This window comes from Anneissia japonica, unplaced genomic scaffold (genome assembly GCF_011630105.1).
Source record: "Anneissia japonica isolate Jap-2015-1 unplaced genomic scaffold, ASM1163010v1 scaffold493_len2256704_cov171, whole genome shotgun sequence".
Taxonomy (NCBI): domain Eukaryota; kingdom Metazoa; phylum Echinodermata; class Crinoidea; order Comatulida; family Comatulidae; genus Anneissia; species Anneissia japonica.
Genome location: NW_022727062.1, coordinates 348344 through 363431, shown reverse-complemented (window position 1 = coordinate 363431; position 15088 = coordinate 348344). Strand labels below are relative to the sequence as shown.

Below are 15088 nucleotides of genomic sequence, written 5' to 3'. Positions count from 1 at the left end.
TATATATATATCTAAATGTAGTTGCGATCATTTTGTTCAAGGCATACAAACAAGTCTGTTTTATTCAATTAGCATGGCAAGAAAGTATTTGGATGGTTTTGTGTAAAAAAAAAATAGAGGCTAACATACACAAATGGATATTTTTCTATTTCGTACTTATATTATTATAATAATTCCATGATAACTTCACATTACCTTATTGTTTTGTGTAGAATCCAAAGCAACGGTGTCACTTTCTTCGTCTTCTTCCGCCTCTTCATCTATGAGATTTTCTACAATGTACTTCATCACTTCTAGATTTCCCCGCATTGCTGCGCAATGAATGATATTTAAACCAAGCTTTGAGGTATAAATTAAATAATAAAAATATTAATATTGGCATTAACGCATAATGGAGAGAATTATTATTGTTTTCCAATTAACTATTTAAACAAAATAAAACCGGTTTGGATTACAAGATTAACAAACACCAATGATCTACTCACAGCATAAAATTCATATTAATATGCTACAGAAAATGTTTATTACAACATAAAATACACTAGCCAAATGTATATACAGCTTTAATCGTCGAAATTAAAGTACAGTATTATATATCTTGATCAGTTACCTGTTGAAGGTTCTAATTTCCTTATTTCATTCCCAGTCTCCTTGATAACGACCTATATATCATACCGGTATTGTAATTGTAAAGTAACAAAAATTGTGATAGACAAACGACGGATCGCCACATTTCTTTCCTCCATGGTTAATCTAACATTAAACAAAAAAACTTTGGACAAACCATGGAGGAAAGAAACATTGACAAACCTTCTGTGATAAAGATTAAAACTCTAAAACAATCAATTTTATGGGTTCTTTACCTTGTTCTCGCATTTAACTGTAACGTTTGCTTTTGATAGCGCATCTAGAACCTTGTGGTGGCCAAACCAAGCCGCCCATAGTAACGCGTTCATTCCAAACTAAAACGAATGAATAATATTTATTGTACAAGATTATCATAAGTATTATTACTATTGATAACATTTTTGGAATGAGAATTAATGCTGGACAGCCAAATTGTTGGGTGTTGGGGTCATGTCATGGTTTCAAGCTTGGCCTAGTCCGCTAAAATTGATGGTCCATGGTCCACTTTGTGTGAGATGAACCGTGATGAAGGGATTAAATGCAAGGTAACAATTAGAGCACCGTCTTTCGGATGAGAGCTAGGCCCGTTGTTCCATTTGCACTTTAAATAACAAGCAGGGATTAGTTTATTTATTTAGAAAACGTTTTCGCAACAGCGGCACTCATTACAATAATGGTGCATCCAAAACTAAAGTAATAAAAAGAAAATAAATACATATAGTACCGTAATTAAAATTGCCAAACAATACAATGTAGAAAAAGTCACAAAACAAAACATAAAAGCATTGAAATTAAAATTAAAATTACATTCGACAGGACTTAATCTCTAATCTCTTAGCCCATGCCTTTTTAAGATATGATTTGCAATAATCATCAAAAAGCTTATGGACCATGTTAATTGAATTATTTGGAAGATTAGGTACAAACTCAGTGCAATCTCCACCTAACATAAGAATGAAAAAAACATCATTATTAAGGAGGTAATTACGGTATCTCCTAAAGAAAGAACCCAACTGAAATTTATGTCTTCGGACTTTCTTATTGTGTTTCACACAAACTGTATTATATAAAACGACGGCCAATCGCATACTGTCATTTTGCCAATGGCCATGTGCAATACACGTACTTCATCTACTCTCCACCCAAAACTTTAATGGACGAAAGTTCTCTTGAATTATATTTCCAGTACAGTTTACTTAACTGATGATTTTTTATTGTTCCCCTCCCCCACCCTCATTTTGGTGAAGTTGGGGGGGGGGGAAATGTCATCATGAAGTATCCTACGAACCTTGTCAGGCCAATCAACCTTTGCATCATTGTCCAGCAAACAGAGAACTACTTCGTCGTGACCCTGTCCCGCCGCTAGATGTAGTGCAGTTCTGTCTTTCTGTTAAAAGATGATGATTAAATGATTGCTACTAGTAGTAGTATGTTATAATGTCAATGGAATTTAAACCCACCACCATAACAATACTATGGAATTAACTGTCACGTGAATTAGATAACCTATTATTGGTAATGATATTATGATACAAATTAATATTATATTTATACCATAAAAGTCAGAGTATTGTTGCAAAATATCATTTTAACAATTTTGAATTTTGAAAATCACAAAAATAATCTGGTTCCCTATGTGTTATGGCATTGGGGTTAAAATGATATTCCCATAAAAGCCCACCATTCTCTTTTTAATTATGATTACTAGGTATAGGTATATTGCGGTTTATCATACTAGGAATGTACAGAATGCCTTACCTCGTCCATAGCATTAACATTGACGCCTTTCTTGATGAGGGCTTCCACCTTCTCCATATCCCCATGCCTGGCTGCTTCGTGTAGTTCCCGTTCGCTATACAAAACTGGTGAAACAATGTGACCATACATTGCCTGATTATGCCTTCTACTGTAACGATGGGTTTCACATTTAAAAACAATCTCCTTCACTACCTTAATAAAGTTATGATGCTAATTTATTAGAAGAGAATATGGGATAGAGACCAGCCATCAGATGGCACGGACACTAAAAAATTCAAAGACAATTCGAATAATATTTTTGTGAAATCTCCTACACAAACACTTACGGTACTAATTTACATAGCGTATTGCTATATTAACTGTATGTCACGTTAGGCTAGATTTAGAAATGTGAGGGTATGCGATGGTTGAATGTACCACCACCGACTTAAAATATTGTTCGTGCAAAATACTGTGTTTCCGTACGTTACCGTACCGTACTAGTCACATGTTTTAGTCGCATTATATTAACTCAGGAGGCCTATATAAACTCCCATGATAGCGGAAGTCATTACGGTGATTATTATCTTTGACGATATTCTTGAACATGCAATCATTGAAGCCAATTATTATAAATAATATGCCTACCATACTGTAGATAATATTCTATGATCTCGGTTCCCGAGGTAACAAAGATAAATATTTTCATCTGTTTATTTACCATTAATTAATGAAACCATTCATCATCATGATTACAGGAGTAGCCCGTAAGCTCCAATTTTAGCACCTGACTCCTACGGTTACATTTTACATTTTCATTGAGGTCCAGTCAAAATTTAGATTGGGTAAACATAATGACTTTTCCAGTGCGAAGCAATGATTTCAAAAGTTTTACAATAGTTTTACAATATACTAATTTAAATGAAATAATTTTAAAATTTAATAAGCCGTTCAGTATGATATTGAATATTATCAACCTCATTATTCTTACAGCCACAGACATATTTTAGTTGTATTATCCACGTAACATTTATATATAATTAAAAACGCTGAATGGGACCGAACACTAAACAAATTGATCATAAAAATGCAATATACAAGGTTTAACAGAAGATGGCATAGGAGAAGACATGGTTTAATCATTGCAACTGATTACCAAACAATTCTCAAGTCAAGGAAGGAAATTAGTTATTCCAATTTCCACTGTATATTACATTTACGACAATGAGGTAAACATAAGGTTAGCTACAGTCAATGTTAGATATTGATCAACTGATTAAATTGCTTTGTCGAAATTACGGTCGATGGCAATTCTGACCATCAATACAGAAAGTGTTGAAAGGTAATGATATTCATAAATAATCGATGACCGGCCATATGAATTCCATTTTAATATTGAGCATAAACACACAATAATATTGTTTTACAGGCTTTTAAAATGAAGAACAATATAGATAGGCCTATAATTAAGAAATGACAATGAACCGAAATCATCATTGTCTCATTATAATAATATACCGATATTGATATCGGATACTATTACCCAGGAGTCCATAATATACTTTCCTGAGTAAATAATATATGTTCAAGTCGCATAGTAAACACTGGCAGGGAGCCCGGTCCAGTAAAATTATACCTTTTGAATCTACAGTGCATGATGACATGTTACTTTATTGTTAATAATAAATTTAATGCCTTTGTTCAATGCATTTCACTAAATAGTATAGAATATTTACCTGCCATTGTATTATTGAGATCAGAATAATTAATAATAATACATTTATTAGATTTGAATGAGCACACAAAAACAGCAAATACTCGGTCTTTGGTAAAAATGCTACAACGCATATTATCATAACGGAACAGAATTTTTGGAGATACAGGGGTGATATATTTTAGGATCTGTGAGTACCGTAATTGAGTCTATTATGTGAATTTCAATGACCATAACACGTTATAGACCTAGTAATGGAAGTATCTGAAATTCTAATTTGGTAGTACAATGCAGCTCATATCCGGCATTTCCCGACGTCGGGACGTATCATCTCTTTCCTACCATCCAGATCCTGCTGTAAACCTGAACTCAAAATTCTTCTTCAAAATCAATAAACACTAGGCCTACAGTATATATGGCCCTTAGTTATAGTTACACCCCCATATGCAATTTGGGGGTGTATAGGTCTTGGTCTGTCTCTTATACACATCTAGATGTGTATAAGAGACAGATAGTATATAGTGTCAAAACAGACTAGGCCTAAACACTGTACGGCCCTTTGCAAAAACTGGTTACTGATAGGCCTAAACGGACTGTACGAGGCGTTTGACGTAGGATAATTTGACCCGGTGGGTCGCCGTACTGTCAAAAATTGGTTCTGTATGTTCATGGTACAGGTGTATACTTACGTATTTCTCCCTCGTCCACAGTTATTTCTGCCATCCCTGTAATTATTCCGAAAGTAGGAGGCCCAAGGGGTAAGAAACCTTCTCCCCCAAGGCAGTGTTTGTTTTCTTTTCCAGCTGAATCTATGAACAAAAAATGGCAAGTAGTAGAGTTGTTCGTGCCTGGTTTCCCATCAATATTTACCTATTGAATTAGTAAAGCCGACTTTTGTTATAATTTCTTCTCTCATTACCATAACAAAGGCGTTTCGGTTCAGAAAACATATATCGTATATGACGTCATACGCAATGTTCCTCCTTGTATATTTATGAAGGCAAAGCACGGTTCGTCCCTTGGTTCAATGAGCTCATGGTTGACGGGTGTTTTCCGTAGTACAACGTCACGTCAAGTTTAAATTCTTTAGAGTAGGCATATCCAAGCAGATAATAGTTGTGAAAAGGAACATGGATGATTTAACAACTCCAGACTGATTTGAAAGTTCAGAAACATTAATGGGACTGCCCTTTTTCTTTGCTTCAAATCCCAGCAGACACCTTCTCGGCCTCACCCGATAACGAATGAGAACGAATAAGTATCCCCCACGAAGAATAAGGGTGATTAGTCTTTTTATCCACTTCAATTTGGATCATTTTGTTAACATCTTCCCGTTCACCAAATTGTGTATACGTATCGGTAACGTTTGCTATGCTCGAGTCAATAACCTCCTTTAACGGTTCTATATTAATTAGATTAAGCCTAAGTGGTTCTATAGATGAAACTGCCATTAACCAAAATTGACTCTTACAATAATTTGATTTTGATGCAGACATACAGAAAGATTATCGGTTTCGTATTTTGCCATATATAATTTGCTGTCTTAATAATATGTAATGCCTTGCACCAACATGCATGAATCTGATGTAGCTCTCCATACAATTTTACTGTACCAACGCCGAAATTGAATTGAAATGAAAAAAGAGCCAATCACTACGAAATTGATACAGACAGCATCAGCACTACAGGCAAAACCAAGATCATATCAATTTAGTTTTATTGACATTTCTTACAATATTATTAACAATACTTACTTGTTTCTGTGATAATCAGAATTAATTGAAAACATTAAGCAAATTATGAATCGAAATACCGTATATCTTTTCAAGGCGCTCTCCTTTTTGTTCTTTTTTATATTTCGGGACTGAGAAAGTCGATATATTACCCCTGTAATAACGAAGGTAATGGAACGAGGTATCTCAATATTAAATCAATATGAGTTAGCTTTAAGATTACAAGAACAACATTTATAAGTGGCAACATTCGCCAAAGACATCGTAATGATAACGACAAATACAACTACAATAGCGTAACAAACAAATCATTCGTAGCAAGAATATAATAATAAGTACAAGTACCATGTTAGTGTTTTATAAACACAGCGTTAGTAAAGACGGAGGTAAACCTTTGCACACCAAAATAGTACTGTACAGTAGTAGACTGCTTTTGGCGAATAAACAAGTTGTGGTTTACGGATTTTTTTTAACTACTGTATCAAGTAACTGTAATCATTATGACATTTAAAGTAATGAACAGTAATGTTTACGAGCCCCACGATGAATAAGATTGAACTCGAGAATAACATTCGGAAACATATTATTCTGGAATTTAACAACGCGAGTCACTCGGCAACCAATTTTTCAAAGGTAAATTGAATTTTAGTGCGCCATTACAATTGTAGGCCTATAATAGTGCTTCAGCAAAAAAATGAAAAGGTACTACAGGTATATTGGCTACTGAAATCTACTGCAATTGTTTAACTATCCCGTTATTGTTTTGATATTTTAAGTAACGAACAGTAATTTTACGAGCCCACGGTGTATATACGATTAAAACTCGAGAATAGCATTCGGATACAATTAGTATAATATGATTCCATAATATTAATAACGCCTATCACACACAGGGTTGCACGACAGTCGTCCGACCGGCGCACGACAGTCGTCCGACCGGCACCCGACGAATCTATCGCCGTTGTATGTGCGGAGCACTTGACGACGCTGGCCACTTGTTGATTGTCGCGGCAGTCTCAGTGGATCGTTATGAAAACTATCCGTTGCACGCGTTTTGTCTGTTATGGTATGTGTCCATTGTTGGGATGCTGCGTCGGCCATCCGGGGCGACGTGAATGTACGTGTATCTCCGTGTCGACGTCTTCTAGTTTTTCGAGAATCTATAGACAGTAAAGAAAATGATTCGTCGCGCGGACACCGTCGCGTTGCAGTCACTATGGAATTGCACAGACGGCCGTCGGTAAAGGTAGTGCTTTATACCTTATGTATTATATTGGATATTTCATACCTCATAGCGAAAAGGATTACCCGCTATCGCTGACAGTGACAATTGTTCGCTGTACTTTGCTATCATTATCAAAATCATATTATTGATGATGACGACTCTGTTAGCTTACGGCAGCAGCTGTGGAGTGTTAATACTTACGAGATGATATGATTTAAGGAGATGATGAAACATATTCGGTTAATGCATGTAAGAATGGGTATATCAATATCACCATCTCCAGCATCACTATATCAAATTAAACATCTTTTAATTAATCAATTAAACCACGTATTGTTTTACGTCCTTATTTATTTCTGCAATGCTATCATACCTATATCAGTACTTCGATAGCAAAGGTTTCAGGAATCAACGGCCAGATCGCTAATTCTATCATTCAAATTCCCTAGTGTATCTGAACATTAATGTGTTGTGCTAAACATTGATGAGAAAAATTATAGCCAATATCAGTTACACAATTTTGATTAGCACAACTTATTCAAAAATCTTCATCTTTAGATAAAAATTCTCTCATTGGAATGACTGTTACAGATGAAGGTCGCCGCGTTATGAAATTTACACAGATCTTTAATTAACTGGATTCAAGTGCCGAACAGGTGGGGTGAATTTACCAAAATCCTAATGAGTTTTGATAGCCAAAATCACCACGAATACGTCAAGTTTGGCAACATTTTCTAAAAACATGGCATTTTGTGATGTATACCTTAGGGCAAAACTCGTTCGCCAAACAGGTGCGTAAAGATTAGCACTTTTAATCTATCAACTTCAAACTGAACGTTGACACTAGAGCACTTTTATGGAAAGTATTGACACACTCATTGGCCTCATTGTAACTTTATTTCACTTATATTTCTTACAACCAACCAAAGTATCTCAATAATAACCCTACAGTATTATGTTTTGCAAAACCAAACCACGACATTTTTACAAGATCGATTTGAATCACACGTACGCTCTAGGCAGCCCTTTTTAAAAATGATTCGGTCGTCCAGCTGCATGCGCATGCGTTTATCCCCCAATCCAATAATGACTACCGGTATTAAAAAACAGTGAGACAATATGAATCCATTCTTAACTAATGATTTTGACGAACAACAATTTGTTGACAAGAAAAAATACCCCCAAAAAGGCCTAGCATATGAAGAAAAACATAAAAACACATCACATGTATGTTTTACTTCGATTACATTGTAATCAAATATATTATGAACGAATTGTGAATGATGGTTAACTGATTGACTCATTACCTTCAATAGTACCGGTAATTAAAACCCTAGAACAATTTCAGTTCTTCTTTGTTGATAAGGCCTAATTAGCTGAAGGTATGTATTAATTTCTTACTTCGTGTCCAACTATACCGTATTTAAACAATTACAAAATACCTGTATATTGAACCGCTAAAACGATAGAACTAAGAGGAATGTTTCAAATTTTTGAGTTACTTTGATTGATGAATAATTATAACGTATGTCTACTCTATTTGATAACATCGCATTGGTAAACAATTTATAATTACGGTATATATTTATATAAACTTTACGTCTATTATTTACATAGTCACAAGCGTCGAGTTCTGGAGCATACTTAGGCCTACTCAAACTAAATAATATGATATATAAAATATTATATAGGTCTACAAGAAATAAGCTTACCGAGGTGTATATGCCTATTGTATATAATGATTTACATGGTTTAAACAATATCGAGAGCACTGTTAACTTATAATCAGTTGTTTTCAGAAATTTGTGAACAGCTACAGTACATACTAGGCCCTTATTTCTTTAATTTGCGTCACTTTTGGGTCACTTTCTGTTTCACCAATCCCATCCCTCTTGCAAACACGTTTAATCTGGTTCCTTGGCTTCGTGAAATGATTTCATTTTTATGGATCCTGAAGTCAATTGTGGCCTTGATAAGAAACTATTGCTAAAACTGAAGCGGTATGTACGTTCCTGCTTTACCGATGCCCTCCTATATGAACTCTGGCGCCAGGATCGGAATATGCTTGTACTGTTTTCTATGTTTGTAACAGATGATTCCCGTCTACCTTTAAATCGACGTTTACCCGATATCGCCGACCAGCACAAGGATCTATAGTTACGTCCACTGAACGCGTACACAAACGGGTTCATTGCAGCGTTCGCATACGCTAGACACAGACAGAACACTTTGAAACGATACCATGATATAGCATCGTTTTCGGTGTTTGGATTCTGTAGCAGTACTATTAGATTTATCGCATGTATTGGACCCCAACAAACACCAAATAAAATCACAACTATTAATGTCATGCGAGTAACTCGCAAGCGCCGCCTACGTTCAGCCTTCGTGCTCATAATATTGACGTGGTGGCGTTTTGACCATATGCGGCGTAAGATCTGCACATAACAATAAGTGATGACACTAAGTGGGAGGATGAAAAGGAGAAAGACAGATATGATCTCCTGTGCTCGAGAAATGTCTTGCGAAAACGGTGAAATACGCATACACATTTGTGTTCCCTCATACAAGTCCATAACTTGGAAGAAAAATATGACTGGGATATGTATAAGAAAGGACGCTGCAAAATACAAGTATATTACACGTGTTATATAAGGAAAAAAAGCAGAACACGATTGAAATAACTGATGTTGTAATTTGATGTTTTTCTCCATTTCTGTGATCGTTTGCATGTTATTGTTCTATTTTATACATTTAACTATTGTGAATACCATCGCAATTCAGCTTCAAAGATGTAATTTTATGTCAATTTTATTGAATAAACCGTTCAACTATCTATCTATATTATACAGGTATTACCATATTAAATAATCACATGTCTATAAGAACAGATCGATTAAGAAAACATGTATATGAATATTTATTACGTTTAACCAGGTTTCCATTAAATCGCAAAACGCTATATACTGCCAACAGAATTTCGCCGGCGCAAACCTTTCGGTAATGCGGGAGCATTCCTGATTGTGTCAGGGACAGCTGCGCAGTGCAGGTTTACAGTCAACACGCAGTAGCTACACAGTAACGATTTTATGGAAACCAGGCTTTAGGCTATTATCAAAGAGTGCTATTATCTCACATAATACTTACTAAGCCAAACTGTAAAATTTATTATAACTGTTTTTCTCCTCGTTCTTTTCTCTAAAGACTCCATTGGATGAAGAATTACTTGCCACCTGTCAATACTCATAACAGTCAATATTCCACACGACACCTGTACCGACACCTGGATTTTAGAACACACAGATTAACTATAATTGAATACATTTTGCAATTTATTTTGTAAAATAATCAATGTAACGTAATCACTTTAACATAGTCACTGTAAAATAATGGTTTGAAAACTATAATTGATATTTTAGGGTACCGGTACGTTTAGACGGAATGATGATTCCATTATCCTTGTTGTATTACCTGATCAAGTGTACTGCAGTCTAATAGAAACACGAGCATTGAATAATATGTAATTGTCCTACTCGCTTCTTATTATTGATATATTTAATCATATATGCTCAGCAGCTCAGGACGTTGAACTATATACGGTAACAGATCCCGGTGGGTGGTCGAATCCCGGGTCGGGGCACCTTTTTACACTCACGGTATTAAAAAAACAAGATCAGGCTCATGACAGACAATAGTCTTTATCGACCTGGTTAAATACACTATAATAATACTGTTTTGACCGTCTTCAGACACAGGAAAAAGATATTTAACTCTAAAAACAGTCACTCAACGCAAACCACACAAAAGATAAACACACTCAATTCATAGTCATTTTGTTAACCATCTGCTACACACTTTCAACGAACATAAAAAAAAAATCGACATGTCTAGTCGCCACAAAAAGATCTGCGGCCAAGAATAATACTATCCTTCTGTATATTCTGAAAAGAATCAACACTCGAAATGACAACCGCTCATCGGGGGAACATTACGACGTCATTGCGCGCGTGCATATACCTTTCCATCTATGATACACTATTGTTCCTTCTTTTTACTTTAAGCAGTGAAATTTATAATGTTGATCATGATTTTAAAGTGGTAATCCCATGTATTCAGATATTCCTGATTACAGATTGAGATACATTTCCGTACATTTTTTAAAAGGAGCACGTAAGATGTAATTAAACTACGTGCTTACTTATTTGATCATGTGACTGAACGCTCATTAACGCCTGAATGAACTTGTGCTCAGTACGGTATTAAGCGACGTACGTTACTTATATAACCATAGAGAAAATAGAACAGTTCTATTCTGTTCTATTTTCTCTATGATATACCGTAACATGTATACCGCAAAGCATGTATGGAACTGTTAGTTAAGTTATCACAAACTACCCCGAGGAAATAATCTGGAATAAAATAAAATATAATGGATTCATTAGTGATGTGGTGTTTTATTCCACTTGTCGATGCACAAGTCAATTAACGTGGTGTACACTGTATCAACTTACACCTCTATAAAAATGAATAATTATGCTCGCAGAATTACTGTTGAATAAAATACATATTTCGTAGTAATTGTTATACTTAGTATTCCGTTCTAATGTATTTAGTTGTCAGCGTTTGTAACTAGATTCCATAGGTAGGTGTCAGCCAACACTAGTCTGGTGGTAGTAACAAAGCCCCATTCCCGGCAAAATTTCACTAAAAACTGACTTTTTTTTAGAAAATATGCATTTGCATTACTCCAATTATTATAAATCATGGAAAAATATTGGCATGAATTTTAGTTTTACGCAAAACAATAAAACAAAACGAGAAATACAGACTATTTCTCATAAAATATTACCATTTTCTCGACGAATTCATCGTTAATGGGCGAATACAGAGGTTGTAAATCGCATCCACTGGAATACACTCGCTTTTATGTATACTTTATACAGTCAATAAAGTGCGCCCTCTCTAATGAGATTAGTTTTTGTACTTCGCATCTCGCACAATGCGGTCGTTTGATAAGGCTGAGATATGTTTGTTTAAGTGTCAAAATCTCAGAATCAGTTTTTTAACAAATTTGAAATAATTCCTATGAAATATTATATTTCACAAGTGTCAATACTAGCAACGGAAAATATCATGTCGGCCGTTTTTATGTGTGAAACAGAACCTAAATCGAGGTAAGGCTAGGCCTAGCCTAGCAGCGTTGGATAGGCTAATGTTTTCGGCGCCTACGATATTTCTTCTCACGACCATCGCAAAATCAAACATGAAAAATTCATCCGCATTTATTTTTTGTGTGGAACACAAAAAAAAATCAATTTTTTTTTAAAATTTCAAGTCTTATTTTACATTTTTTTCATTCTTAGGAATGTCTAAATTCAGTTAAACTAGCAATTCCGTATTATATTTATAAATCGTTATAACATTATACAAAATTAGATTTTTCTTAAAAACTGAAAATTTTGCCGGGAATGGGGCTTTAAGTCCAACTCAAACAGAGTTGGCCGACGCAGCCCGACCCGATTTATCGTCGGGCGGGACAGACTTAAGCCGTCGTGAGAAATATACGCGCGACTGCTCACGACGCACCCCATCGCGTCTGCGTTTAACTCACACAGACCCGACGCGACAACAAATCGCGTCGGGCTGTGTCGTACGACACTGTCTGAGTTGGCCTTTATCCGCTCGTTATTTGTCAGTTTGCTATGTTTTAGAAGAAATAACTGCATCTTCGAATGAGTGAATAAAGTAATATCACTCATTAGATACTCTATGATCAATTTTAAAAAAAATGACAAAAACTAATTTGACATTTGTGCTTATCTAGGGCTTAACAATATTTTGTATAACGACACTGCACTTAATAAGATTAGAAAAGGAAATTTGAACACTCAATTAGTTATTGGGGAGAGAGTTAGGCCTACTATCCTCTCTCCACTCTAATTTTTGACAAGTCTATCATTATATTAAATTTTGTCCATTTTAGATATAATATGTGAAAATATTGGTTATGGTATTATATGTGTCTCAGACATACCATTCAATTGGCAGTAGGCCTATTTGGCCAAGGCTCATTGATGAATCCCAAAAATCATAGCACATTAAAATAAATAAATGGTAACGGTAATGGCGGTAATGGCTGAAAAACAACAGCCCAAGTGCACGAAAAGGAGGAAAACAAAATCAAAAGTAAAGGAATCTAGTTCAGATAGGATTTGAGCCGAGACTTAAGAACAATCAAAGATGGAGAGTCACGCACATTCTCAGGTTGTTGGTCCCAAATAAAGGAACTTTCGCAACAAGTACAGTATTATGGTGACGAATAGGAGAGTTAAGAATGGCAGATGAAGATGAGCAAGTGCAAAACATCAGAACGTAGTGGGTGTTGGGTGAATTATGGAGTGACTTGTATACAAATAAAAAGATCTTGAAGTTAATTCAGATGATATGCAATTATAGACATGGGAAAACGTTCACTATTAGAGTAGCATGTATTCCTGTATGTAGAAATGTAACAATATAAGTTTAATCAAAACAAATGTTGAGTTAAACAAGCTTACGATGTTTCTAGCAACTTTTTTTTTTTATAGTTTTATAGTCATACCGCCCTCTATTATTACTGTACTTTACGATTTTTAGTTATAAACAACAGTTCTGAATGATTTGTTTTTATAAAAAAAAAATATGAGGTTTTCTTGAGCTGACATTGAAATGGAAAATGATTTACAACAATTTTTTATCCTGGGGACATGGCTCCTGCAGTAATTTGATTAAAAACTCTAGTTTGACTGACATAACGTACGATCTATATAATTAGGGGTTAAGGTGAGGTATTGTGATGAAGAAGGGTGAGGCTTTTAATGTCAGAAAACTAAACGATAATTGGATGCACTAGTCATAATGCTTAGACGAGTGATTTCTATTACTGATAATGGTAGTCTGGCTAGAAGGGGAGACGGTAACTCAGACACTCTTTAATCATATTTATCAACCTTTTACACCTCTGGTATTGTATATAATGTAAGTTTTATCTCATACTTATATTTTATAGTCAGCACTGACGTAGTTTAGCTCTGCAAACAGGAAAAATATAATTGCTAGCAATAACAAGATATAAAGAAAAGATGCGCTATACATCTATGCATTATTGATTAAACAGTTACTGACGTCGACAATTTCCTAATTTTCTACTGTATGTAATAGTTTGTTGCACTGAATACATACAAACACCACCCACACACGCCCAACCCCATGCACACATATACGCACATACACACATATGCACACACACACACACCATATATACTGTCTCTTATACACATCTAGATGTGTATAAGAGACAGTATATATATATATATATATATATATATATATATAGGCCTATGTATTCTACAAAAACAAGCACTGAATCTAAAGCAGAAGACCCACAAGGTAGTACTGTATGTTCCTTTGAGTTTGGCATGTTGAGAACTTGTTTCCTGTTTCAATCCTCACACATTCAGCATTCGTGGATAAACATTCATCTCGGGTTAAAAAAAATGGGTACATTAGGTTATGCTCCAGATCACATTAGTATACGGTTACAGGTAATATATGTTCCATTTAGCACGGATGAAACTTTATATCAACCATTAATAGTGTTATGTTTTATTCGGGTTTTTATGTTAGGTTTAACGATAACTGATACTCGATTTTAGAATACAGATACAGAAATAATAATAAAAAAAAACAACCAAGAACCAAATCACCTATACTTCGTACAATAATTGTTTAAATCTTAATACCTCCTTGTTTAAATGTTTCTATCTAGGCCTATTTATTAATTTTAATTAATCACTGTCTTTAAATTTTTCTAAACCTACGATTTATTGTATTTTTATTATATTTTACTACAACATTTTAGGAGAAAGTAAAATACAATATAAAATACCCTCTAATGGTAACCAAAAGTGAAGCAGTATCCAAGGCATCGTAAAATAAAAAAATTGCAACATAACATTGAAGTTAAATAATTTTTCGTTGAATAAGTTTTAGAAGTCGTATAAAAATAGAAGT

The 15088-nt window shown here is 34.8% G+C and overlaps 2 protein-coding genes across 3 annotated transcripts in view; both read right to left on the bottom strand.

The window, feature by feature from the left end:
• The window catches only part of LOC117113441 (ankyrin repeat and death domain-containing protein 1A-like), a 14465-nt gene extending 9498 nt beyond the window's left edge, over positions 1 to 4967 (bottom strand). The window contains exons 1-5 of one of the 2 annotated variants that reach the window (XM_033256774.1): positions 4768 to 4967; positions 2386 to 2489; positions 1916 to 2014; positions 864 to 962; positions 196 to 339 (exon numbers count right to left, since the gene is read on the bottom strand). In XM_033256774.1, coding sequence (XP_033112665.1) covers positions 196 to 339; positions 864 to 962; positions 1916 to 2014; positions 2386 to 2489; positions 4768 to 4801 — 480 coding nt within the window. In that variant the 5' untranslated portion in view covers positions 4802 to 4967. Of the gene's footprint in view, positions 1 to 195; positions 340 to 863; positions 963 to 1915; positions 2015 to 2385; positions 2578 to 4767 lie in introns of both variants that reach the window. The other variant, XM_033256775.1, reaches the window with a different exon arrangement.
• Positions 4968 to 7914: 2947 nt separating this feature from the next.
• On the bottom strand, positions 7915 to 11290 carry LOC117113490 (mu-type opioid receptor-like). Its single transcript, XM_033256833.1, has 2 exons — positions 10184 to 11290; positions 7915 to 9656 (listed from the first exon to the last, which is right to left on the bottom strand). Exons 1-2 carry the CDS (start codon positions 10281 to 10283, stop codon positions 8941 to 8943), a joined length of 816 nt encoding a protein of 271 aa, XP_033112724.1. The 5' UTR covers positions 10284 to 11290; the 3' UTR covers positions 7915 to 8940.
• Positions 11291 to 15088: the final 3798 nt, after the last annotated feature.

Bases quoted from the DNA above. Each gene is read 5' to 3' on its own strand.
- LOC117113490 (XM_033256833.1), bottom strand. From the start codon at position 10,283: ATGAGTATTGACAGGTGGCAAGTAATTCTTCATCCAATGGAGTCTTTA. The intron at 9,657-10,183 runs GTAAGTATTATG...TGTATTTTGCAG, and splicing joins AAATTTTACAGTTTGGCTTA to CGTCCTTTCTTATACATATC.